At 43.1% G+C, this 27,660-nt stretch overlaps 2 protein-coding genes across 4 annotated transcripts in view; one reads left to right on the plus strand and one right to left on the minus strand.

Annotated features, from left to right (window-relative positions):
• Window positions 1-9,129, minus strand: part of Gpr183 (G protein-coupled receptor 183) — an 11,653-nt gene extending 2,524 nt beyond the window's left edge. The window contains exons 1-2 of one of the 2 annotated variants that reach the window (XM_029541618.1): window positions 9,012-9,129; window positions 627-755 (exon numbers count right to left, since the gene is read on the minus strand). The gene's annotated coding sequence lies outside the window, so the exon portion shown is untranslated. The remainder of the gene's footprint in view (window positions 1-626; window positions 756-9,011) is intronic. The other variant, XM_021203332.2, reaches the window with a different exon arrangement.
• Window positions 1-27,660, plus strand: part of Ubac2 (UBA domain containing 2) — a 148,260-nt gene that overhangs the window by 76,422 nt on the left and 44,178 nt on the right. For both annotated transcript variants that reach the window (XM_021203330.2, XM_029541619.1), the window contains exon 5: window positions 17,097-17,220. In XM_021203330.2, the coding sequence (XP_021058989.1) occupies window positions 17,097-17,220 (124 nt within the window). The remainder of the gene's footprint in view (window positions 1-17,096; window positions 17,221-27,660) is intronic.

The following is a 27,660-nucleotide window of genomic DNA, read 5'->3' on the forward strand; positions in this document are numbered from 1 at the left end:
TAAGTGTAGTGTAACGTGGTGTTTTGTGTCTTGCCTTAGGATGAGATTGAGTGTGTACGGTGGAGGGCCTCAAGCTGCTTCAAATAAAAAATGTTCACTTGGGCACCAGTGTGTGTTGAACCCAGTAAGTGTAGTGTAACGTGGTCTTTTGTGTCTTGCCTTAGTAGTAACTACATCTCCATGGCAGTGTAGTAAATGTCTCTTACTGTCTGGATGTACTAGGCGTCTGATGGATGCTCCAGTGTTCCAGAGTGCTGAATCAGTATTTGGTGTGTTAGTGCATAGTTTATGGAGATAGTCCCTGGGTGCACATTTAGATTATTTCAAGTTTTTTCTTGGTCATAAATAATGCTAAGACTAGTTTCATATCCTAAATTGGAAGTCTAAAAATTCTGACAGTAAAATTCCATATAAGAAAGAGAGAGAATAGCAATGAAAATGGAGAAGCCAAGCAATAAAATCCATGACTATATCTTAAGGGGGGAAAGGCACTTCTCTGGAGATGTTGTGCAGCTCATGTGGCTGTCACGGGTGTTGAGGGTTCTTTCAGTGTCTGTTGCTGCTGCTGTATCTTAAAGGGAAAGGACTCTATCAACGACGATTGAGAGCACTGACTCCAGACCTACCTGTGCCTGGTGCTAGATGGCTGGGTCTCTCTTAACTTCTGACAGAGAAGAGGGATGCTCACTGGCACTGGGCTCTCTGCCTGTGGTGTGCGTGTTAACAGGCGAGTCCTCACAGTATACAAATAAAACCTAAAGCAAGACAAACAGAGTAAGAGGAAGCATCTTGCAGTCTCAGAGAAGATCAGAAAGGAAATGGACAGACCAAAGGACACGATGAGGATGAAGAACAGATGATGCAAAAGAAGAAGGTAGAAAGCATGTCTGCACAGATTTAAATGGATTGAACTTCCTGGTTACAGGGAAGACTACCAACTTGGAGGGTTCTTTTGGTTTGGTGGTTTTTTTGTTTTGTTTTTGTTTTTTTAATTTCTTTTTTCCTTTTTCATTTTCTTTTTTAAAAAAAATCCAGTTGCATGTTGCTTAAAGAAAATGTAATCCAAAGCAATTCAGAAAGGTTCAGAATAAAGCTGTGGGAGATATATACCACCTAAGTCCTGATGACGGGGGTGGGGGTGGGGTGGGAGGGAAGGGGCGGCTCAATCAGAAAAGGAAATTAAGGCAACTTTGATGCCAATAGAAATCTAGCCTTACCGCCAAAATTAAGACTAGTCACTAGGCTGTGATGATACATGCCTTTGATCTCAGCACTCAAGGCAGATCTCTGGGTTCAAAGTCATCCTGGTCTACAGATGAGTTCCAGGACAGCCAAAGCTATACAGAGAGACCCTGTCTCAAAAAGCAACTCTAACCCCCCAAAAATCCACAAAGGACATAAAAATAATTATGAGATATGTCTGTGCAGTCATAATCTGATATAGTTTACAGGAGAAAATCACAAGTCTATAATTGTAATGGGCAGTCATGTGTTTTTGAATATCCTAGATAAGAAAATAAAAGGCACTGAAGACTTGCTCAACATGATTCAAGAGTCAGTAGACTATGTGTTGAAGATATAAGCATGTCTCAAACTCAGCCATCATAAGACATCCAGAAAGTCAGTCTTGGGCAGACCACACAGCCTGAGGTCAGCACAGCTAAACTACAAACCAATGACAAAGCAACAAAGAGTGAATTGGGAAATGAAAAATATATGTATAAGAAACCTTTGATTTAAAGATGATACCACGTCAGAAATGTTTAAGATGCTTAAAATAAAAAGAAAGATTGAAAATAGAAGTTTGCTATATCACTTAAATCTGGGAGGATCCTCACTTGTCAGCAAAACCAGAAGTAAATAAAAAGTCAGCTGTGAAATTAATGAAATAAAAAAAAAAAAAACACAGGAAAGCTGCCCATTCACCGAAGGCCTGCCTTCTGCCGCTGTGTTCTGGAGGCAAGGTGTAGACATGGGGCGAGTGCAGTTTCTAGACAAGCCTTGGCACTGAGGAGCCGGCACCAACGACTGACAGAGTTGACAGACGCTTCTAACTTTTGTGAGAATTTTTCTCCTGAAAATCTTACTTTCCACTTTTGAGGAGTTTTTCATAGCAAGTTCATGAAATGTGATCTCAAACATTGGGGGGGGGGGTGTCTTTGTGTCTGTGTGTTTCTCTGTGTGTGTGGTGGAGTTGCAGCATCTCCATGTTAACCACTACTGTAAAGATGAGGAGAGCCACCCCAACATAAGAGAGGGGAGGGCAGCTGTTGTTGTCAGCCTGCAAATGATGCCTGGGTGAGCCTGTGAACTAACCCTTAGCATCTGGTACACCTAAAAATGGGAGTGGTTTCAAATAGTTCAGGTATGGGAGTATTCCATCCAGTGTTGGCTATAACAGGAAGATGCAAATGTGTGAACAGCTCAGATTCTTTCAGTAGACGACTTGTAGGCGTTGGATGGTTCAACCGTGCTGTGGCATGTGAAAGTGGCACAGCAAGACTGATTCTTGACTGGAAGTATAGTAAGGAAAGCTGACTGCACGACTTGGTACTCTGAGGGAGAACGAACACAGACATGTGTGCACACAAGCACACAGAAAGATGCCTGCTTGGATATTATATGTGCCAACAGGTAATACTGTATGAGTGATTGGGGACTTGTATCCATACAGCCTAAATTCGGTACACTGACCATAGATTGACTGAAGTAAGGTAATGATTTTGTTAATTGGATGAAGCAGTGTTATTTTGCTCTTCTTACAAGAGCGTCATCACCCAGTTTTCACAGCTTATTCCACATTTGTGCTCTCACTTACTCTGCCTGCCTACCTTTAAGTTGTGTCCGGTAAGGACCTCATATGGGTCTGAGGAGTTAAATATCATGTTGGGTCCTTCTCTGTGGTGCTCCCTTCAGTCCTTTGAGGAGCAGCTGTCTCATGAGCCCTTAAAGAACTGAGAGATTGTGGTTTGAGAGTACAGACAGCATGACATATGTGGTTAGCTTCCCCAGGGTAGATGGGGCAACCTTCCCAAGAGCAGGGCAAGCCAGTCCCAAGCAAGACTGGGACGGGGATCTTGACTGACCACTGTTGGGCCAGAGCCAGCCAAAGGCAGCACTTTTAGAGTATGGACATGTAAACAGGGTAGGTCAGAAAGTGGCCTCGGTAAGCAAATGGAGAGGACTTGAAAATAGGCTCCTTTTGGATACTTAGCTGCTTCTGGGGATTGATTCTACATTTCCCTCAATTCGTGTTTCTGTCTTCCCTGTGCTCTCAATGCTGTCCTTTCAGTATACTTTATTATCTCCACAATAAGAGGAAAGTCCTTTCACATCCTTGGCTGCTGTTACCCAATTCCTAAGGCAACAAATCTCAATTTATTATATGCCCTCAGAGTTAGAATTTGTTCTTTCCTTTAATCATCTTCTGGACTACTCTCATGAGACTTAAGTTAGCTTCATACTTTTAGCAAACAGTACTTTTAGTGCTTTGAGTCTACATATGCTGGATCCCGGGAATGCAGAATGAGAGGGTCTACAACTGAAGAGATAGACAGACAGTGTGGGGCGTGCCATGTGGTTCAGCCCTGCTGTTTGTCTTCCTCCTCGTGCACCCAGTGTCCGGTCTGCTTGTGCTCAGTGTGCCTGTCTGGATCTCAGCTTCTCCTTTTCATCATTCAGAGTATAACTTACACTTTAACGCACTTTAATTATTTCTCACTTTAATTATTCTTAGGCAGTAACTTCTGACATGTTTAGAATATTATGTAAACATATACACAAAATATACATATATACACATGTGTGCCTGAGTTAAACCTGAGTTAAATATGTCAGTGAACACATAGGGGAAAGCCCACAGAGTGTGCCTTAAGTCTGTTCCCTTAGAACACTAGTATTGATAAGAATTATAAATCTGTTCCCCTTAGAACACTAGTATTGATAGAATTATAGTTTCAGTGCAGTGCTTATGATGACATTGTACACTTGACTACATTCCACACACTAAAGGACAGAAATCAAGACGATGACATCTTTCCCCAGGAGCACAAGTAGTGCATTCGTGGCACTGTGTATCTGTCCTTCAGTTCTAGACCCTCAAATATTAAAAAGGTATCATTCTCTGTTCCCAGATCTAGCATATGTAGACTAAAACCACTAAAATTATGAAAGTATTAAATGGTGTGGTCTACTCCCAAACCTCCACTCCCCTGGAAGCCATCTTGTCATTCTCTGATTTTCCTGCTAAGCTGCACAGTCTGTTCTGTGTCTGTAGTGGAACATCTGAGCCTTCAGCTTTCCTGTCATCCTAACTTTGTCTCCCTTTTTTACTTAAGGCATCAACAATTCTCAGAATAAATGTTAGATTTCTTCCAACATCCTTCCCTGACATTCTTGAAAGTGGTGTGTGTGTGTGTACGTGCACACGAACACACACACACACACACACACACACACACACACATATTTGTAAATTTTATTTCCTTGCCCATAGAGTTGCCAAAATTTCTTGAGATGTTATCATTTCATCTTTGCATAACCAGACATGTTGACACGAAGTAACAGTTTTTCTCTAGTCACAAAAAGGAGAGGAAAAAAGTCCCCCTGAAACTCATTGATTAATATTTAATAAAATTGCCTAAGCTCTGATATAGTTTATACTCAGAAAGAGCTTAGCAAAGAACCAAAGCAAAAGTCTTTGGGCTTTTAAGGTTTTTGAAGTGTCACCATTATCTCTAACATTTATTCTGAGAATTGTCAATGCCTTAAAGAAGGGAGACACTGTTGTCTACAGGGTTAACAGTGCTTTGAGCTGGTCAGGTGAGACCTCAAGATGGGGTTGGATTGAGATCTGCCTTAGGCAGAGGGGTGACTTGCCTTGTGTGTGCCAGAGAGGAAGCTGTGCTTTGAAGGAGAGCCAGAAGAACAACTAAGAGCATGGAAGCTCAGAGAGAAGTTCTGGACGTGTTGTCCGTTACAGTCAATCCAGCTCTTCCTTTTAGCTATTTTCTTGAGGAAAGATAAGGTTGTAGAAAATGCTTAGAATTAGGGGGGAATAAAATGAATGGAAAACAAAGGGAACAGCTCACAGGGTGGGGTTGCAGTGACTGAATACAGAGGACATTGACCTGGGGGGGGGGCAGCTCAGAGGTAACTGAGGCTGTTTCAGTGCTCTTGATAAAAAAAAAACCTGAGGGAGAAGTCACCCATACTCTTTCTCTGACCATGGTCAGCCCTCTGGGGGATGCTCACTTTCTCTGGATATTGGAATGTCAAGGAGCCATAGAGGTGAGCTTTGTGGCACTGCTGCTGAGCCCGTGACATAGTCCACCTCCAGCCATCATTCAAGAAATCTGGGAAGACCCCAGGCAGCACAGGGAACTCTTCACACAGCAGTCTGCAGTTCACTCTGCCCTCAGTACCTCGCAAGGTGCCTGACTCAGTGGGTGCTCAGAGAAGACCAGCTGCATTGGAAAGCTACCTTTTGGAGCTAATGTGTGCAGCATCTGGGAGGGCGCCGGATGGGTGAACATTCTCTCACATTTGGAACTGGTCATGTTCCAGATACTTCTCTGTCACTTTTCAGTAATTATTTATTCCTCGTGTGGCTTTATCAAAGGTAATGATGTCGTGTGTAAGTTACTGTAAGAGTTAAAGGGCGGCCACTATCGCACTCATTCCACACAAGGAAGGCAGATGTGTGGGATCTTACATGCGGGATCACTGGCTGCATAGCAGAAAAACCTTGTAATGAAGGTGTGTGTGCCTGATACTCTCCCTCCTAGGGTGCTTCTAGAAATAGCCCACACTTTGTACCCTTCAGCTGAAGGGACTTTCAGGCTTTAAGTTAAGCCTCCTTATTTTGTGGCTGTGCTGAATTGAGAAAGAGTTGAGTCATTTTCTCAAACTGCTCCAAGATTACGTGGGAAGTCAGGGCTCTGTCCTTCCCCAGCCAGTGGGTCTTTTCCTGCAGCCCCTAACTCTGCCCTGTGCCCTGCACCCCACCCCCACATCCATGTCCTTATCTGCCTGTGTGCCTGTCTGTGACGCTGCTGTCTGCAGTCCTTCCTCTCTTCTCTGCAGTGGCCTGGTGGCCTTTTCCCTTGAGAACCCCTCAGTTGGTGCCCAGAGCAAGGGAGGCCGAGAGCTCAGCGGTGCCTGTCCCTTAGGACAGGTCTTTCTCGTCCTCTGGGTCGTTAGCCATCTTCATTGACCCAGCCCCTGGCTCCAGCCAGAGCAATGTCTCTCTCTGTTGTGTGCCGGATCTTTCATTTAGAAATCTGTGACTCTTTTCCTTCCCTGCATGGTTTTCACTAAAACTAATTTGGGAAGCAGCTGCCTGCGGGAGCTTCCTGACCTCTACTCCCGCCTTCCTCTCCACTCCACCTCAGGAAGGCAGAGTATTGTTGAGGTTGTGGCTTTGTGTCTCACTCCTGTGACCTTCTGAGAGTGAGGGTGTGTGAGAGCAGTTCTTACACCCCCAAAGATTGAAAAGAATGGCCAGATCTTAGCTCATGAGTCGACAGAGAGCCTGACAGATAGTAATGGCTCTTAGTCAGACCTTTGCCTTGGAGCGTTCACTGAAGCCAAGGCAGGAGCCCCTCAGTGGCTAAAGTCACAGCTGTAGCTGCTAAGTTTAAACTCGGCTCTTTGCCGCCAGAAAAATCACATTCAATACAGGACGGATTATCCCTGGTTCCTGTTTCCAAGACAGAGATAAATAGAAGTGGGTGGAAGGCAAGTACAAACAAGAAGGTATTTCAGAACTTTCGATGTATACCTACTCACTTGTGTCTGAGAAAGATGAGGAAGATAGGTGGACTTAACTGAAGCAGTCATTAATGTATAGCATGTTTTAAGGTGAATGCAGGAGTGTTAAGTATTTGGGGTTTGTTTTGTTTTTAAGATAGGGTCTCCTGTGCTCCTGTGCTCCTGTGCTCCTGGCTAACCTCAAACTCATATGAGTGGAGGCTGGTCTTGAGCTCCTGATCTTCCTGTCTCTGCCTCCCAAGTTCTGGGCTGGAGGAGTGTAACGCCATGTTCTCTAAGTAAAGATTTTATAAAGGAATTTGCTATGGGGGGGGGGGGTTGAGGCAGGGTTTCTCTGTGTAGCCCTGGCTGTCCTGGAACTCACTCTGTAGACCAGGCTGGCCTCGAACTCAGAAATCCATCTGCCTCTGCCTCCCAAGTACTGAGATTAAAGATGTGCGCCACTACTGCCTGGCTGAGTTTGCTATTTTTAACAGTATTTCAGCAACAAAATATTTTGACTGCTATTTCAACTGAAGAGAATTTGAAGCCCAGCAAAGCTTGATACTGCTGGTTTGCCTTGTATTGTTTTTAGGACTATATGGCTATCTGGCAATATGCTTTCTACCCTTGTTGGACTACCAAAACACCGAGCCTCTGTACCTCCGCAGCATGCAGATGATTCTGCATGTGTGATCTAGTCTTGTAACCATGGCCAAGACAGCACAAGCAGCCCAGGACAGGCAGGAGGACATTGCCCACCTCCAAAACCTTAGCTCGTACTACGACAAAGAGAAGGGTCTCCCTGTAAATGCTCTCAGTTCTTGGTAACTACAGGTCAGGATTAGGAAGCTTGCATGTGCATTTCACATCACAGACTGCTGTAGGCTGACCTACAGTAGCTCTCTAGTAAAAGTCTGCCATGCATGCTTGGACGTCCTGGAGGGAGCTCAGTTGTCACAGAGTTTACTCTGCTAGGTGACTGATCACAACACTAATTAACTCTAGGAAGCCCGCCAAAAGCTTATAAAAGGACTTATTACCACACCACCCACGTATCCTACAAGCCTGCGAGCAAGGCTGCTTTGTGGAACCGTGTGCCCTAGTAGTTGTAGGTTCACAAAGCACCATTAAGCCTCAGAGACAAACACTCCGAGATACTAGAAAGCACACCTCGAGTCTTTACATACACTGTTACAGAAAGCAGGCATCTTCAGACAAGCTCAAGAAAATAATTTGTGCAGAAATAACGTTTATCCTTCTGTGGGCTGATGGGCAGGGTGGGAGTTGGTATGCAGTGTGCCAGCACCTACTCAGAGAGTCAGAAAAGGACTTGGCAGAAACATTTCTCCCCGCTTTGTGAATGAAGCGGCCAAAGCCAGAAACCTTCAGCAACTTGTATGGGGCTGAGCAGTTCTAAATGACAGAACCTGGGTTTAAGGACTGAGTCCAAGCCCTCCCTTAACATTATACTCTCCTACACTTCAGGTGACACCCTTACAGAGAGTGCCACCACACCTACGGCCCCCAGTCTTCTTTAAAGAAGTCCCTTTATGGCTATATTCTGTTAGGCATTTCTCTTAACTTTTGCTCTTACCCTGGAAATTGAGTTTTGAAATCTCTACATATAATCTTTGTTTTACAGGTTTTTTTTTTTTTTCAAAAATTTTAGAATATAAATGTGGAGGTTCATTTAGCATTAACTGATCACCTAATAATAGAAAGCAAATAGCAAATTTTATTTTTCACTTAAAATAGTTGGTCTTTAGAATGGTTTTGCTTCTGAGGCAGCAGAGCCCAGGCTGGTCAAACATCTTTGCTGGTGGGAGGATAAATTGATAAAATATTTTTGCAAACTAGAAAATACCATTCTATATCTGATGCTTTAGAAAATAAGTCCCTTACCCCGGGAAATCTGCTGCTGATAGTCTTATCATCAAAACTACTTTTCTGTACATAAATGCACGCCAGGTAGTCAAATGCAATGAATTTTTTTAAATTAGGTTATATTGTATATAATCTGTATCCAAATTTAGGGATGCTCTGCCTCAGCACCAACGTTCCTTTCTCTTTATAGTAAAGAATCCTGAAATGTTGAATTTTGAAATTCATAAAATAATGTTTCATTCATTGCTTCTATCTCAGGAGCTACTTTGAGCTGCCAGTAACCCCAAGGAAATCTAAACAGCCAGTTATTACAGCTGGTTATCTAATATATTACTTTTCCTTCACTTTTCCTTTGAAGAATGTCAGGTACTTACATATCAGAAGGTGTCTAGGGCCTCCGTTGTGGCAGTCCGTGTTTGCCCAGACTGGAGGTAGCTAAGCTGGGCATGTTGCTTTAAGAGTGATCGAGCAGGCGTCCTTTTATGGTGGTGCCTTTTTCCTGTCGTCTTGTGACTGAGCATAGCTGTGATCAGTTAACCTCACATACGCTACGTGCTTTTTTTTTCAAATGGGATGGGAAGTGAGATTTTTTTTTCTGATACTGATTTAAAAAAAAAAAACTATTCAAAAGCCCCTTGGACTTTGTGAAATGTTCATATCTATGGAACTTTTAAAAAAATTTTTCAATAAAAGATTTAAGTCTTAAATTTTTTTTAAGCAATAAACTTTAAACAGAAAGAGTGAGAAGGGAGAGTGATAAGTATAGTTACTGGTGACTTTATGTTGATATTTTACATAAAGTTTAGGTTAAGGAAAAATGTTGAGTGTAATAGCACTGTCTGCCTGGAGACATGGTGGTGTCTGGAGTATAGTGTAGAGTCTGAATCTGAACAGCTGTGTCAAAGATGGGTTTCTGTGGTGAGGGAGAAAGGCTTCTTGTGTGTAAGTTAGTTACATTTTCATTGTCGAGGGCAACTGACTGACTCAGTGGCAGTGGACACAGAAAGATCAAGGACAGTTGGCAGACACCTTACTGACGAGTCCAGCCTCAGGTACCATAGTACCAGAGAGACCTGTTCTGGTCCCATGATGCTTTAAGCTCACTCCTTGAACCCAGCAGGTACCATACCACGTATAGTGCTCTGAGCAAGCCAGAGAGGTGACAGTCACCCATGCCCACCTATGACTTAGCTGTCATTCGGGAGTGCTGCTTTTGGAAGACAGGACCCACTTGTGCTGTGCCTGGGTGGTGGCGACACTGATTCCATGAGCTGAGTGCTTAGGCCTTCCAGGACTGCAGCCCCACCTTCTTGCAGTCACCCATCCTTATTCAGGGAAATAGAAGATGGGTCAGAGGATGGGGGCTGCAGCAGATTTTCAAGCCAAACCTGCAGACAGCTCTACCTTGTTTAAAATGGAATGTGCTTTAAAAGAAAAAAAACAAAAAAAACAAAAATACTTTGGTAAACTGGTTGATTTTGAGGGATGCTATAGAGAGAATCGAGTCATTTTGATAGGAAATTGTAGCTTTATACCCCCCCCAGAGGCCTTAGAAGTTTTTCAAAATCACATTTTATTTATTTTGTATGTATGTGTTAGTGTGGATACACATGTGCTATATATGTCTATAGTATGTGTGCCAGGGCATACATAGATCAGAGAACAACTTTTAGGGACATATTCTCCTCTTCTGCCACCTGGATCCTAGGGATCGAAGGCTTGGTGACAAGTGACTATCTTGGCAGCCTACCAGAGGTGGGCACCCTCTTGGCCTTTGAGTTGTGCTGGTGAAGGTCTGCAGAGGAAAACTGAAGAGCAAGCACCAAGTCAGTGGCATTCTTGGGCACCCACTTGGTTATGTATAAAATGAAGGCAGGTGAGAGCCAAGGTAAGTCAACCTTATGGCGAGGATGCGAGGACTTTGTGACCTTACACACCCACCATTGAGGGCCCAGGGTGTGGCCAAGTGCAGAGAGCATTAGCATGGGCCAGGCCCTGGCTTATATTCCTAGCACTGCATATAAACAAGATGGAATTGGCACATACTAGGAATTTTCAGTTTGTTACAAGACCATCCTAGTAGGTTACTTTTGGAAGACCCAGCGAGTAAAAGCAGGTTTTATGGCAAGTAGGATCCCCCATTTTTTTTTTTTTAAAGATGGCTGGCCCAGGATACATAGAGATCTGCCCGCCTCTCCCTCCTGAGTACCAGGACTAAAGGCGTACACCACCCTTTGTTTTGTATAAGAAATAATCTAAGAAGTGTATGAAGAAGTGCCAGAAGCCTGCAGATACTGCTGTAGCTGCATGGGAGAGAAAACACTAGGCTTTTTTTGTTGTTGAAAGTTGTTTAGCAGTGGCCATACTATACCAGTGAACTCAGCGTCCTATAGAAGTGAGGTGGACGTCTGTGTGAAGTGTTTTGTTTGTTTGTTTGCTCTCTGAAGTATGGTCATGAGTGTATGGTAGGTATTCTGTAACTAGTAATGATACTAAAGGAATAAATTACCTACTAATTGATTTTCTTGAGTGCTTCTAGCTCTTTGATTAAGATAAGGAGGCTCCCAGAAGTTAGCTGTTGACACTACATAAAAGGTCACTGTGAATGATTGTTGCCAGCATAAAGAACAGATGTTGTCAGAAAATAAGGAAAAGGGAAAAACTGGTCAGTGACTAATAACATTATGGTATTTTGTGACGCCTTGTGTGTATAGAAATAGCAACTCAAATTTTCAGCAAAACAACCCAGAGAGTCCTGGTTTAAAATGTGTGCCTTTGCACTGTTCCCACATGTGGTCTCCTATTTAGTCATCATTCGAAATGATACAGTGATTAGTGTCTAAGGACTTTTTACACTTCTTCTCTTGCTGGATAAGATACAAGCTGTGGGCACTGAAATTATTGTCATTTATTTTCCAGGAGGGTGGAGGTTATGTTAAACTGTGACCTCAAGCAAGAGCTGTGTTTCAGGCTATATAATAACATCATTTTTATGTTGCGTTTGTTGATAAATGTAAAGAGAAGAGCTCCTGTGAGTCGAGAAGCTGCAGTTGTGGTTGGGGGAGGGGAGAGGGCAAGGGGGCCCTAGTGCAACTGTCTAACAAAGCAGGGGTTTCCTATTTTTTTAAGATTTATTTTAATTTATGTGTGTGTGTGAGTGAATGCCACGTATGTGCACGTGCTCATAGAAGCCAGAAGAGGGTGTGCAATTGTTTGGAGCTGGAGTTACAAGCAGTTATGAGACACCTGATATTAGTGCTGGGGACTGAACTCTGGTCCTGTGGTGAGCAGCATCTTACAGAGACCCTCCTGCTTCTGTCTCCCAAGTGCTGAGATAAGGGGGACCATCACACCTAACCTTACCAAACCATATTCTGAGTATAGACACAAAACTTTGCTTTAATCCTATTAAAAATGATGGAATAAGGAAATATTTTTTTAGATTATAGATTTATATGTGAGTGTTCTGCTCACTTATATACCTGTACATGTGTGCTACAGATGGTTGTGAGCCACCACATGTGTGCTGGGAATCAAACCCAGGTTCTCTGTAAGAACAAGTGCTCTTAACTGCGGAGTCATCTCTCCAGACCCAGATAGTTTTATTGTTTCCCTCCCCCACCCCACCCCCTCATGCACACTCTCTCCCTCCCCCCCCTCTCTGGGTGGGGGTATAACAAAAGGCAAGTTTTGCTGTGCTGTTCTGCCTTTTCTTTAACTTGTTACTGATCCTCTGAATTCGCACCGTGCACCCGGCCCCACCTGTCTCCACCCTTCATATCCTCCTGCTACCCTTGCAGCCTCCCTATAAAAAGTAAAGAATAAAGATAAAGCAAAACAAACAAATCTCGTGCTATGTTCAGTGTGTCTCACAGGACACCCTTTGTCCAAACCTCTGTCCTTGCAAATGTTCGTTGTGAGAGTCCTTGAACCGGTTCAAGGCCTCTGACTTCTCCTACTCTAACAATCCTGGAGGAGGGTGAGGACCCGAACTCCTCTTGGATATCCTGTTGTTGCCCTTTGTCATGGAGATCCCGCAGCGTTGGGGGATGCTCCAACAGTTCATAGATGGAGTAGTTGTTGGGGTGGGGCAACTCAAAGCCCTGGGTCTGGGCCTGGGTGGTAGCCAGGTTGGTTAGCCTGCCCGTTCTCCAGCACCCATGCCACCAGGGACAGCTCTACTGTGCTGCCCAGGTGAGGTGCAGGGAGTGCTGCAGCCAGCAAGAGGTGGGACATCAACATGGTCCTGGGTGGCAGCCCAGACCAGGGGTTTCCATGTGGTCTTTGGTGGTGACATGGACCGTGGCCACACACGTGATCTCATTGGCAGCACAGGCTGGGACTCTACCATGGCTGTATGTGTCAGCTCTGGCTACTCACAACAGGCTGTCCCCCCCCCCCCCCCCACACACCCTCAAGTCTTCAGTTCCACCTCTCTTCATAATGCTCAAACCATTCCACTTCTCTTTCTGTCCCACCTCTCCACCACATACTTGCACATGGTGTGGCTCCCCTGTGAGCAGGCCACTACATGGGCAGGCTTCTGGGTGTTGGCTGCCTGCCCATGCTATGTGACAGCAGGCCACTATTCTAGTGTAAGGGAAGATTCATTTGTTATACAAATATGTGTTGAGAATAATCAGTCCTGGAAAGTGAGAAAAAGGCATCAACAAAACAGCCCGAGTTAGGCAGCAGTGAGATGTCTCAGCCCAGTGACCTGACTTCAACCCCTGGAACCCAGAGGTGTCTTCTGACACCCCATGCTCTCTGGCACACACTCTCCCTCCTCCACAATAGCAGTATTTTTCTAAATACTTAAAGGCCAACATCCCTGCCTTGTCTTTGTGTTCTGACTGGGAAGAGAGGTGCTGCGTGAGTGAAGCCCACAGATGGGCTGGTAGGGAGCACAGAGTGGGATGGAGTTGTGGTGGTCTGGGAGGGCTGCTCTGCTCTGCGCAGATTGCTGCTGTCAGAGTTGAAGAACAGTGTGGTGGGAACGGGCACCAGGGGGCCATGGTTGAATTTGGGCTTTACTGAGGTACGGTGCCCTTGGAAGGTTTAAGGGTACAGGTGACTAATTTGTTCTCCCAAATGAAAAGAAAGTACAGCTGCCCAATCAACTGTGTTTAGGGCAGGGTTAGGCAAAATGTAGTTCTTTTGTATGGCATTTAGAAGTTGCTTTGCTTTTAATCCACCAAAGAGTCATAGATGCAGGAGATGTAAGTTAGATGTCCATCCATTGGTTCTGGACTCCTCTGGGAAGATGGCTACATTGCAGTGCCCAGAATGATATCCCTTCAGCTGAGTGGACAGCTGTTGTTTGCCACTTCTTGTACCTTTATGCATATTTTGCCATGCAGGTAATTCATGGTTCATAGATATTGCAGCTGGGTAGGACAGTTTAATTCCCCCCCCCCCCCAAGCTTGGCAGCTTGCGTAGTATTTTCTAGAACCACAGAAGTTAGACCACAAGAAAGAGGCTTTCCGGTCAGATCCAGCCCAAGTCACCAGTCCCAGTGTGTCCTGTGGTATCTTCAGCAGGAGAGGCTCAGCCTCAGCCTCTGAGAGACAACCCAGGGCTATGTAGTAATCCCTGTTGTCCTGGGACTCACCCAGCCTGCCCTGCCCAATCCTTCTAAAGGAGGTTTCTTAGGTTTTATTAGTCTATGGTTCTTGTGGAGAGCGTTGTCAGCCCAAGTAGCTTACCTTCCTTAAGATAAATGTGCCTGTGTGCGTGCGTGTGTATATCTATAAATACACTTATGTATACATTGTATATAATATTAGGTACATATGAAATATTATAGCATCGTTAGTCCACACTCCACATCATAGCTCCTGTACCCAGTGTTTGTTGTTGTTGTTGTGGATTGCTCTGGCTCTCTGGGGTTTTCTGGTTCCATACGAATTTTAGATTTGTTTTTCTATTTCTGTGAAAAATATTGTGGGGATTTTGATGGGAATTGCATTGAGTCTGTACATTGATTTAGGTAGGATGGTCATTTTCATAATATTAATTCTGCTGATCCACAAATGCACAATGTCTTTTCATTCTCTAGTGTTTCTCTGAATCTCTTCCAAGATTTGAGGTGTTTGTTGTGTAGGTCCTATACCTTCCTCAGGTCTGTCCCGAAGTGTTTTGTTGTCTTAGATGCTCCTGAATATGGGAGTATGTCTGTGATGTCGTTTTCTGTGTATGGTCTTGGTGTATATAAAGGCTGTTGGGCTTTGTATGTTGCTTTTGTAACCTGCCACTTTGGATTTCATGTGTGATGTCATCTACAGATTGAGGTGGCTTGGCTCGCCCTTTTCCTGCTGACCCTTTAATTCTCTCCTGCCTTAGCTGCGCTGGTGCTGGGGCACCGCACTGAGGAGTGGGGCTGGTGGGCAGCCTTGCTATCGCTTGACCTCAGCGGGACTGCTTCAAGTTCTTCTCTCAATTTAGGATGACATTGGCTGTGGGTTTGTCATTTTCAGCCTTTAGTTTTTGTTTTGTTTTGTTTTGTTTTGTTTTGTTTTGTTTTGTTTTGTTTTGTGGTTTTTTGAGACAGGGTTTCTCTATATAGCCCTGGCTGTCCTGGAACTCAGAAATCCGCCTGCCTCTGCCTCCCAAGTGCTGGGATTAAAGGCGTGCACCACTATGCCTGGCTCAGCCTTTAGTATTTTAATGCTCTGGGGACTTCTACCATGAAAGCATATTTGGTTTTGTCAAAGGCTTTTTCTGCATCTATTGAGATGGTCATGTGATTTTTGTCTTTAAGTTTATTTATGATTTATTATATTATTGAGTGACATATGGTGAACCAACTCTGCCTTTCCCAGAAAAAGCCAACTTTACCGTGATGGATGATCCTGATTTGTGCTGGTATTTGTTTTTCTAGTATTTTATTGAGGATTTTTGCATTTTTTATTTTGTGTGTGTATATGTGCATGTGTATGTGTGTTCATACCCGTTAAAGCTGTTTTATGTTTATGTTTTCTGTCTGTCTGTTTATCTGTCTGTCTCCCTCTGCTCCTTATTTGTGTCTGTAGTGGTTTTGTTTTCAATATTATAATTGAAAAGAGAGATTTGTATAATATAGTTGCTATCAGAATCAGAAAACGTACAAAAGACCAAGAGGGATACAGTGTTATGGGGGCAGGGGTGTACTGTGAGAATGTTTCCTTATACAAGTGAAAAATAGTTCTTGTATTTTCCTCATTATCATGAAATAGTTTTTGTATCAATGCTGTTTCTAAAATTAGAAAATATTGACCAACCAAGTGTTTAATGAATATGGTTACATATTATGGTTACAGAAACCATTCTGCTGTTACACATACATGTGGGAGGGGGGAGGCGCAGAGACACTAAGACACAGACAGAGAGACGCATAGTTCATGCATGCATGAACACATGCATACATACATGTCAGGAGCATGAGTCTGCAGTGTTGGAAGGAGCTCCTTGAGCTGAGGGCCTGCTTCTTGCTCATGGCGCAGACAGATCGCATCCTGTGCTGGGCACCTTCCTTGATATGCTCAGTGCCCAGCTGATTCATTAGCTCACCAAACAGCCAAACTGGTGACTCTGGGGGCAAAGAGGAAAACTGCTAACCACCAGGAGTAGTCAGAGAAAGCCAGGTAGAGCTGAGCAGGGCCACGTGAGGCAGCTCTGGGTGAAAGGGTAACTCGTGTCCATGTGTACCACCCAGTGGAGCCTGTGTCCAGCAAGCAACTGTCAGGTTGTGTGAGTGACTTAGGGAGGGAGGGGAAGAGAAGGGAGAAGCAAGAGCACACTCTCGGGTAGCCCAGTGGGAAGAACTCTTGTTTTCCCATGGGGGGAGTTAGCAGTGTGACCCTATGATGGCAGAGAAGCATGGGTAGAACATCCATGACTAATTCACCTATCAATGGGAAGGTGTCAAGTTGTGTTCCACAGCCCGGTGCTGCCACCATTAGGACTCAATGACCTCATTTCCCAAGTTGGAGCCACAGAGAGCACTGAGATTGTTCAGGCAGAGACTAGAGCAAGAAGAAAGGAAACAAGAGAGCCCTCAGGAGAGCTGTGGAGGGGTAGTGTGGTTCGAGGAGTGATTGAGAACCACTTAAGGAAAAGAGTTTAAGACAAAAAGAGGAACTAGTTTGAGGTATGGAGAGCAGAAGTAGTGAAGTGTCTGGTGCCATGGTGCTAGATGACTGGCCAGTGTCTGACATGGCATGTACTTGGCTGTTGGTGTGAACCGAACAGAGCATCCACTTGCAGTTAACTCACAGTGCCTTATGTTTAGTTAGGAGGTGCTCAGCTACTTGCCAGTGTGTCAGTGGAAGATGGCGTGCTGTGCACACCTGACTGCTGTTTTGCCTCTGGTGGGTGTTTGAAGACCCCCCCCCCCCCGTGTGTGTCTCACACTGAAATGAATATGTGGTGTTGCTCAAGGATCTTTCTGACAGTAGTTTTTCTCTGTCTGTTTGCGTAGCTTGGCTCCCGTGTTCGCTCTCTTTGTACCATTTCACTGCTCCATCCCAAGAGTCCAGGTGGCGCAGATCCTGGGCCCGTTGTCCATCACAAACAAGACATTGATTTATATATTGGGACTACAGGTACGGTATTCATTTTATGTTCACATTTCTCTAACCAGATCTGGGTACTTTTGTTTTTTGTTTTATTTTGTTCTTTTCTCTTTTGTCTTTTTCTCATTTGATCTCCTTAAACCAGTTTTTCCCCATAAGTTTGGCTTCGTGATCTGTATCAGGTGTTCAGAGGAAGTGTTACAGAGTAAGAACATCAGAGTATGGAAGGTACTAGAATACATTCATAGCCTTTAGAAATCTGATAAAAGCTTTCACTGTAATTTGTATCAGTGGAAAGTATACATTCATTTAATCTTGCAGTTGTAACTACATTGAAGAATCATAGTTTGAAATGGAAAAAAAAATGAGAATAGTGGAAATGGAAAATCAGTGTCATTGTCAATTATTATGCACTGTGCCACCAGCCCATCCAAGCTGTGGAGTATGCAAGGAGCATTAGCAAGCTGAGTCTATATTACCAGCTCCAGAATCTGGAGCAGGAAGATTTTAGGTTCAAGACCAGACTGGGCTAGAGAGTACACTCGGGGCACCCCAGACAACTAAGACCCTGTCTCAAAATTCTAAAAATACAGAAAAAAGATAGGACTAGGAACTGGAGAGGTGGCTCCAGTTAAGGGTTTGTGCTGCTCTTAACCATGTGAGGACCATGGAGCTCCCAGCACAGCTCCCAGCTCCCATGCCACTCATCAGGCAGCTCCTAACGGCCCTTGCTCCAGCTCCAGGCCCGACATCCTCTTTTTCACATCTGCAGATACCTATACTCATACAAAGATACGCAGACAAATTTAAAAGGACACAAGTCATGTTTTAAGTGAGAACAGACGTAGGGACACCTCTCAGTGGTAATGTGTTTGCCTAGCGTGTCCAAGACCCCAGGTTCAACTTCCAACATGCTCCCCTTCTGCAAAGAAGAGAAGGCAGAAGCATCACTCACTGTGGTGCTTCTGTGTACCCTGCCTTGCTACGAAGGCCACTGGAGCCTTTGTCTGACTTAAAAACTCAAATTCCAAGGTTGTCTCCCTAACATCCAGCCTGTGCCCACTGCTCCCTCATCCTGAACCTGCCCTAGAAGGCACATGTGCTCTCCAGCTTTCTGAAACCTTGTTTTCTTTGAATTGAATTCTGTGTGTGATCTCGCTCTGTCTCTCCTCTCCCTCTCTCCCTCCCTCCACTCCCCCTCTCTCATTTCCTCTCACAGCTTTTGAATATTGCATGGCGTCCTATGCCACCCCATGTAGCTTGGCTTTTTGACTCCCCCAGTTAACACTCATAATATTCCTTATCCCACACATAGACCAGATACCATCTTCACAGTGAAATGGCCCCTCCTCCCTCCCTTTTCACCTTTAACATTCCTCCAGCTTCTTCAGCCTGTTACACATTATCAGAGACTTATCTGGGACAGATGTTTCCTCACCTCTTTTATAGGTGTGTCTTCTCATTTGGTGTGTTTAGCCCTCACCTTTCACCTTCTTTACCTTGACACCTGGGTCCCCACTCTGTCCTGCTATGGGTTTCTCTGGCAGGGAAGTGAATGTCAAATTCCAAAACCTACTCTGAGGCTCATGGTGACGTCTGTTTCTCCCAGCTCTAAAGTTAGGTGGAAGTGTCAAGGATAGAAAGGGCCTTGCTTTATTAGTTACAATGTGGGCATTCAGGGTGGCTCATGGAGTCAGTAGGACCATGGGGATTTCAGGCTGGGGACTTAATTCCTCTTAGCCCTGCCCAAGGGCAGACATGTCAGTACACTGTCTCAGATAGGTTCCAAATCAGTATAAATTTCTACTATTGTCCTGTCACTTGCACTACCTCTGTAAGATAAAAGTCCATTTAGCAGAAGTGGATTTGCGTCTGGTCCTTCACATGAGGGGCAGCCTGAGCTCTTGTCTAGCCAGCACCACTTCCATCTTCCCCACTTGGAATTCAAAATGGTGGACTTTTTTATCCTCCTCTTCCCTCCATATGCTTTGGGCATTCTTACATACTCCATGCATGTTTATGTGTTACACCTGTTACTGTTGGTGTGTGCATAGGTATAAAGGTAGACTCAGCGTGTTCCTTGATTGCTCAACACCTTTGTTTTTTGAGACAGGATCTTTCACCAAATTTGAAGTTCATCAGTTCTGCCCTTCCACCCTCCTGGTGCTGGTATTACATTCATACATCACCATGTTGACCTTTTCTGTGTGCTGTGGGTTCTGGACTCCGGCCTTCATGCTTCCATGACAGGCACTTTATGCACTGAGCCATCTATGCCTGCCCACCCCCACCCTGGTTCTTTCACACATATTTCTCTGGCTTTCTCTCTCCCCGCTGTGGACGCTTGAAACCAGGACTATTAGATAGGCGGATGGATGGTGGGTGGGCAAATAACTTTAATCGTTGTAAGAACCAGAATACATGTTTGGAGACACATGTGCAGGTCACTGGAGGATGGCTTATAGAGTAAGTGTGAGGTGAACACTTGTCCACACGGAGTTCAGCTCAGAGGCATACTCATACCCTTCCAGAATGCAAGCAGAAACTTGGAACTAAGACAAGGAGCATCAGAGACCAAAGAAATTATTATTTCTTTTACTGACAAAATGACAGGTCGCTTTACTTGCGCATGAGAGGTGGGTCGGTGGTAAGCGCAGAGCCATAGTCACCACGGTCACACCTCCTGTTACTGCCCGACCCGGGGAAGCACTCAGGGTGCCCTCTTCATTGGCTGATGAGAATTCTGAGTCAATACATGAGAAGCTTGGAGAGCAGTGCTCTGACTAGAATGCGACGGCTGGTTTTGGATTCCTCCTCTCACGGGACAGAATTATAAAGTCCTGTTGTCTTCGTTCTCACCTGTGTTGTCATGAGAGTTGGGTGTTTGTAAAATGAATTCATAATCCTAGCTAGCCCATATAAAAACCACATAATACAGGTATTTTACTTATAAGCCGTATGCCTTGATTGGGCAGGATTGGAGCTATTCTGATTCCTCAGCCATAAGGTCCCTTGTCACTTGCTGTTTCTCCTGACCATGTACTCATGGTCCATCTCCTCTCACGGCGGCCTCCTCCACCTCTGTCCCCCTTCTTCTTCTTCTCCCTCTACCTGCATACCCCTCACTCGATACTCAAGTCCCACCTTTCTCCCACCACAGCCTAATCACAAGCTCTAGCCTTTTATTGACCAGTTAAATTGGGGAGCAAGGTTCACATGCAGCATCACTCGGTGTACGTGAGGATCTGCTTGTCTGGGGCAACCACATCTTGAGAGCCAGTACTTAGCATTAAAATACAAGCAGTATCAGACCAACCTACTACATTTTCCCCTTTTGCCTAAATGTCCAGTCTGTTTATATTTGGCAACTTAGATAAAGTATTCTAATATCTATCTCAGGGAGTTCAGAGTTCTGTTTCTAAGTCATTTTCTATCCTTACTTGTATTGCAATCCTAAAATCATCTTCTTAGACCTAGAGCATCTTAAATCCTAAACAAGTTAGGCTTATAGTGAGGCAAACCGTGTCATCAGAGACCTGTGAAGGAATAAATGTTACCTGAGTAAGTAGGAAGTGCAGACAAGCAGCTTCTAAGACAGAACTGACAGACAGCTGGCTGTCTGGACAGCTACCCAGTAATCTCTGTAAAGTTGGAGCACCCATCTTCAGCCTTCTGGCCCAGTATATCTGACAGACTTTCTGTGAAGCAGAATTATGAAGGACTTTCTTACCCTGTCTTGGCAGAACTTGGCAATTGCCTTTCCTGCATCATTCATCCTTTCTGGACAGCACTTTGTCTGTAGTTGAAGCAAGGGCATTTCCTTTGCCCAGTGCCTAGCTTGCCACAATTGAAGCAATTCCATATGGAGGTTCTTTGATGTGTTTCACCTTATAAGTTGAATGGGGTGCTACAAGGAGCTGATATGTCTCACTGTCAAAAAAAGCCTTAAGTTAATAAATGCATCGTTAGATGCCATATTCTGTGAGTCTCTGCCACTTTTGAAGACCATCTCTCTATTCATAGCATATTTGAACAGCAAATGTTGCCAGTTACCTATCATCTGTTCAACCTAGGATGTATATTTCTGTGATGATCTAGATTAGTATCTGACATCATCATCAGTTTGACTATTACTTATATTTCTTAACCATCCCTAATAGTTTGTAATGGCAGCTGTTAGAAGGACTGGAGCTTTACATTGTACCTTTAAAGATTATAGAGGAATCTAAACCAGTGTAACCTTTAAATTTGTATCAGTATACAAAATTCTGTACCAATATAACAAAACCTCAATTTGCATCAAAATACAAAGACCTATACCAATGTTAGATTATGGCTATACAATGTTGTTTTGTTTTTTGTTTTTTTGGTTTAAGAGTAGATTCAATAATCTACTTCCCCTTTTTATTATTTTTAGAATATTACTATATTCCCCCATTTTCTTCTCAGCCCCCCCCCCCCTTATCTAAGGAAGAAAAGATAGAGAAAAGGAAAGGAAAGAGAAAAATCCTTGAGTCTAACCTTCCCATTTTGTTTCCCCCTTGTCCGGGACCATAACTGTTTGTAACCATCCCCTTAAATGATGAGAGACATCCCACATCCAATGAATAGCAAAAATTCCTCTACCCCACCTCATGGGAAACAGACAGAGTTTTCTTTCTTAAAATTGCTTCCTGCTGATTTGGGGCATAGTTTTCTTTTGGGGGCCTAATGAAAATGAGACAACTGTTAACTCGTAAGAAAGCCAGCAATAACATTTGTTGTCAACTCTCTGTATGCTGAGAAAGTTCAGGTTTAAGTGAGGTCCTGACTGCATCAGCCTTCAAGGCTGGACCTAAAGAGCTAGCGGTTTGCCCTGGAGGCAGGTCTTAGATGGAATAGTATTGATGAGTCTGAGGGAGGGTCAGGATACTTGTCATCATCTCAGCATCCCTGATGGTGAATCTGGTCGGGGTTGTTGTTGTTGTTGTTGTTGTTGTTGTTGTTGTTGTTGTTCTTCTTCTTCTTCTTCTTCTTCTTCTTCTTCTTCTTCTTCTTCTTCTTCTTCTTCGAACATAAAGCTTTCAGAGGTAATATATATTACTTTATTAACATAATGTATGGAATGAACAGTGTGTGTAGATCAGTGTGTTGATCAGTTAAAGATGATTTTTCTGCTCTTTGAGCAGATAAAAGATATCTTTCTTAAGCTAGTTTGGATTATAACCAAAATTGCAATACATCTCCATCTATGCCATATGAAGGGATGGCAGGGTGAATCCTGCGGACGTTTGTAGCCAGAGGCTTATTGACTATGCATAGCTAAAGTTATGAATGGAGACATTTTTATGACCCAGGCAGTTTCAGACTTGCTTCATTTAAAAGGATCAGCCTATACATTTCCTATGCTGGTCCTTTTGATTTTTGTTGTTGTTGTCTGTAGCCGAGATCTTCAGGAGGTCTCCTCATCTCGTGTCTGGTTTTTATCAATTTTGAGGAACCCAAAGCTTTTCTTTTCCTGTGGAAATATAAGCATAACCTCTGCACCGGTGCAACACATTTCCTGTTTTCCATTCTGAGGTTAGGACATCTTTAAAATAAACAGGCTGGTTTAGTTCAGCAGTCTTTCCATCATCCAGTATCACCAGCAGCTATCAGTATATCAGCAGTTACCATTAGCATTCAAAAAATTTAAAGTTAATAAAGCACTATGTAATCTATCTCTGCAGGTCTTTATTGCCCTTTTTATTTGTTAAGCATTTCTTTTAAAGTACAGTCGGATCTCTCCACCAGTGATTTTTACCTGCAGTGTGTTTTACATCATGATATGTAAAAACAAAATCACTTCATGTTACTAAAGACATATGCAGGCTCATTGTCAGTCTTAATTTGTCTAGGTGTTCTTATAATGGCCATAACTTCTAATAAATGAATAATAACAGAATCAGCCTTTTCAGAAGCTAAAGTAGACGCTCATTCACAAATCCTGAATCTGTGTCTATAATATACTGAACATATTTAGTTTGCAAAACTCTGTAGAATGAAACACATCCATTTGCTGAATTTTATTCCTTTGGGTACCCTTAGGGTTACTTCCTGCAACTAGTGGAGTTTGGTTATATAATGAGCAAGTAGGACACAATCGTCTTTACAATCTTCTTGGCTTCTTGCCAGGAGATAGAGAAGTCTTTCTTTAAACTTTTGCTGTTGATAATGGTATTTTTAAAGTGAGATTCTGAGCCCCTAGTGTACTTCCTATCAATAGCTGATCAATTTGACTATTAACTTGTGCCAGAGGGCCTGGCAGACCTGTATGAGATCTGATGTGTGTCATATACAATGGATAATTCCCATTTCTGATCACTTTTTTTTAAAGATTTATTTATTATATGTAAGTACACTGTAGCTGTCTTCAGACACTGCAGAAGAGGGTGTCAGATCTTGTTATGGATGGTTGTGAGCCACCATGTGGTTGCTGGGATTTGAACTCCGGACCTTCGGAAGAGCATTTGGGTGCTCTTACCTACTGAGCCATCTCACCAGCCCTTCTGATCACTTTTTGTAATTGAATAAACATTGAAGCAAATTCAGAATCATCCTGAATAAGTTCAGCAGTTTCTGTATGTAAGACAACTCTTTTTGCATATTGAGTCAATTACTATGTTAAAAGATTCTTGAGAATCTAATAACACCATAAGGATTGCATTTAATCCTGATTTTTTAACTGATTCGTCAGGACGCTGAACCACCTTGCTTATATTTGTCTGATTTATACCCTGCCTTTTCTTGTTTATTTGCATCAGTTTGAAATGTTAGGGACTCCAGAAATTAGGGCTCCTTTTTTTGTATGAGGGAGAATCCAATTAGCTCTTTTTATGAACTGAAGTTGCTTGCTTTTAGGGTATTTGTTGTTAATCTCTTCCTGGAAAAAAAAAAAAAATCACTGCAAGCTCTTTGCCAGTGTTCATCTCATACCATAACGAGGCACTCGCAGCCTTAGTGAAGGCACCACAATCTCATGCACTCATTTCACTTAGTTGATGAAGTCTCGTTTCTTCCTTTAGTGTCAATTCAAAAACCTATATAGGGTTTTAATTTCTTCCTCTGTTTGTGTGTTAAAAATATCCATTCTAAGATATAACCTTCCCTCTGCATGAGAATTCCTGTAGGGGAATGAGTAGAAGGCAGGGTAACTAAGGTACAGGCCATCGTTGGATCAATACGATCTAGATGTGTTCCCTGTAATTTTCTTTTTATCAGAACCAACTCCTTTTCAGCCTCAGCTGATAATTTTCCCAGTGTATTTAAATCTTTATTTTTTAAAAAAAAAACTTGCCTGCTTGCTTTCTTTTCTTCTTTCTTTCTTTCTTTCTTTCTTTCTTTCTTTCTTTCTTTCTTTCTTTCTTTCTTTCTTTCTTTCTTTCTTTCGCTTTCTTGCTTTCTTTTCTTTTCTTTTCTTTTCTTTTCTTTTCTTTTCTTTTCTTTTCTTTTCTTTTCTTTTCTTTTCTTTTCTTTTCTTTTCTTTTCTTTTCTTTCGAGTACACTGTAGCTGTCTCCAGGCACACCAGAAGAGCGCATTGGATCCCATTACAGATGGTTGTGAGCCACCATGTGGTTGCTGGGAATTGAACTCAGGACCTCTGGAAGAGCAGTCTGTGCTCTTAACCGCCATCTCTCCAGCCAAAATCTTTACCTTCTTGTAAGAATTGAAATAAATTGCTTAGCTCTAGAATAGCCAAAGCAATTGTAGGCTGCAGCCAGTTAGTACCTCCTCTTAGTTTCTGGAATTATTAAGAGTCCTTGATTGGTCTCTTCTGATTTGTATCTTTTGTGGTCTAACCTTTTGTAGACTTATTTTATATCCTTGATAATTAATAGAATCTTCTCTTTTGTATTTTCTCAGGGGCAATTTGTAATCCCCAACAGGCAAGGTTTTCTTTATTTCATCAAACAGACTTTCCATGGTATCTATATCTAAATCAGCCAATAAGATAACTTCCATATAATGGTAAATTACTGATTAAGAAAATTGATTACGAATTACCTACAATGGCTGTTGTAGGTACAACAAAAAATTGGCACTAGGTAGGACTGTTTCACGTTCCTGTGGTAGGACTTTCCAATGGTATTTCTTTATTAGACAACTTCCAGTAAAAGAGAAAGCAAACCTTTCCCTATCATGTTCATGTAGAGGAATTGTTAAAAATCAATCTTTCAGATTAATCACTATGATAGGCCATTCCTTAGGCAACAAGGAAGGCAATGGGATTGCAGGCTGCAAGGAACCCATTGGCTGAATAATCTTATTAATTGCTCTGAGATTGTCAGCATCCTCTATTTGCCAATCTTCTTTTTAATGACAAATATTGAAGAATTCTAAGGGCTGGTAGACTCTTCTATATGGTGAACCTCCAACTGCTCCTGGACGAGCTATCCTAGTACTTTTTCTTTTGTCATAGACCATTGTTCAGTCCAAAAGTGGTCGGTCAACCACCTTAGTGGTAAGGCCGTTGGTGTTTTATCAGCGTTGGCTCCCAATGTAAAGTTGAAGTGTCAGCCTCTGTTCTATCTTGTTTATGGACAGTCTGTAACTGTCTTTGATAACATTTTTTAATTAATTTAATTTCTCATTAGGAGTGTCATCTATTTTGTGGCTTGCCTCTAAAGTTGGAGTGATGTTAATCTATTTTTCATTGTTATAACAGATCTCTTCCTCATAAGTTTATAGCTATATCAACCACACATGGCCTTAATTTTCCTGACCTCAGGCCCTGTACATTTCAGCCATCTGGTACTTTGTTTTATCTCAGGTAAAGTTCCAACTCCTTGCAGTTGGATATCTACCTCTTGACGTGACCAATCTGGAGGCCAAGATTTTGGAGAGATAATGATGTCTGCTCCGTGTCAACCATTCCTTCTATTTCAATATTAGCACCAAATGTAAAATGAATTTATAATTCTAGCTAACTGATATAAAAGACACTCAATCCAGGTATTTTATGTATAAGCCGTAAGCCTAGATTGGGCAGATTTGGAGCTATTCTGACTGATTCCCCAGATATAAGGTCCCTTGTCACTTGCTTGCTGCTTCTCCTGGCCACGTGCTCATGGTCCATCTCCTCTCACAGCGGCCTCCTCCACCTTCCTCTCCTTTCTTCTCCCTCTACCTGCAAACCCCTCACTTGATCCTCAAGTCCCACCTTTCTCCCACCACAGCCCAATCACAAGCTCTAGCCTTTTATTGACCAGTTAAATTGGGGCACATGCAGCATCACTTGGTGTACGTGAGGATCTGCTTGTCTGGAGAGCCAGTTCTTAGCATTGGAATACAAGCATCATCAGCCTAACCCTAACCCAGTGCAGGTGTGCACTGACCTGGCTTCCATGCCAGACCAAAGGTTAAGTGACAGCAGCAGCCACACTGGAGCAAAGCCTGCAGCTTCCTTCCCTCCATGTCAGTCTGTGTTTTGTGTCTGGGTTACATATACAGAACCATGAGGTTTCTATCTAGCACATTGTTAGCAGTGAGTCAGAGCTTTGCTATTTCAGTCTTCTGTGTCTTTCTCCATGATCTTGAAACTCCCAATCGAACCTGCCAAACTAAGCGGGAAGCCACAGGACACTTCAATTATGGGACACGTGGAGGCACCTAGCCACAGGACACTTCAATCATGGGACACATGGAGGCACCTAGCCACAGGACATTTCAATCATGGGACATGTGGAGGCACCTTGTGATTTGTGTCTTGCTGTTATTCTTGTTGTTGTTGTTGTTGTTGTTTTTTTAAGAACCTTGAGTACACATCTCTCAGATAAAAATGTGTCAATCAAAAGAAGAAATTGTAGAAGTTGGGTTCAGTTCTTTCTCCTCACCCCATGCTCCCAAAAATAAGACTCAGACTCAAAGTATATTTTCAAATACATTAGCTTTATAGCTAGGCTCTTTTACTAGATCATAACTAAAATAACCCATTTATTTTAACCTATATTCTGCCATGTGGCTGGTTACCTGTGCTCAGGTACCATGTGTCTATCTCCTCAGATAGTCCCCAGGTGGATCTTTTCCATGTTTGGTTCTATCCCAGAATCCTTTCTGCCTCCTGGATGTCCCACCTTCTAGTTCCCACCTAATCCATAGGCCATAGGCTTTTTAATTGACAGGTGACGCATCCATACACTACACAAGATATTCTCTGTACAAGAAGTTTCATGAGGTCTAATTCCAGTGCCCTTCATAACTCTGCATCAGTTAAAACTGTGTTCCCAGTGGCATACTCTTTTTTCCCCAATTAAGATAACTTTAATTTTATTTTTAGCTAAACATAATAAATAAAACAAAACCACCACAATGAAGCAAGCCAACAGAGGGAAAAGAGCCCCAAGAGAAGCCATGAGAATTAGAGACCCACTCATTCACACACTCAAGAGTCCCAAGAGAAGTCATGAGAATTAGAGACCCACTCACTCACACACTCAGAGTCCCAAGAGAAG

This window comes from Mus pahari, chromosome 8 (genome assembly GCF_900095145.1).
Source record: "Mus pahari chromosome 8, PAHARI_EIJ_v1.1, whole genome shotgun sequence".
Lineage (NCBI taxonomy): Eukaryota > Metazoa > Chordata > Mammalia > Rodentia > Muridae > Mus > Mus pahari.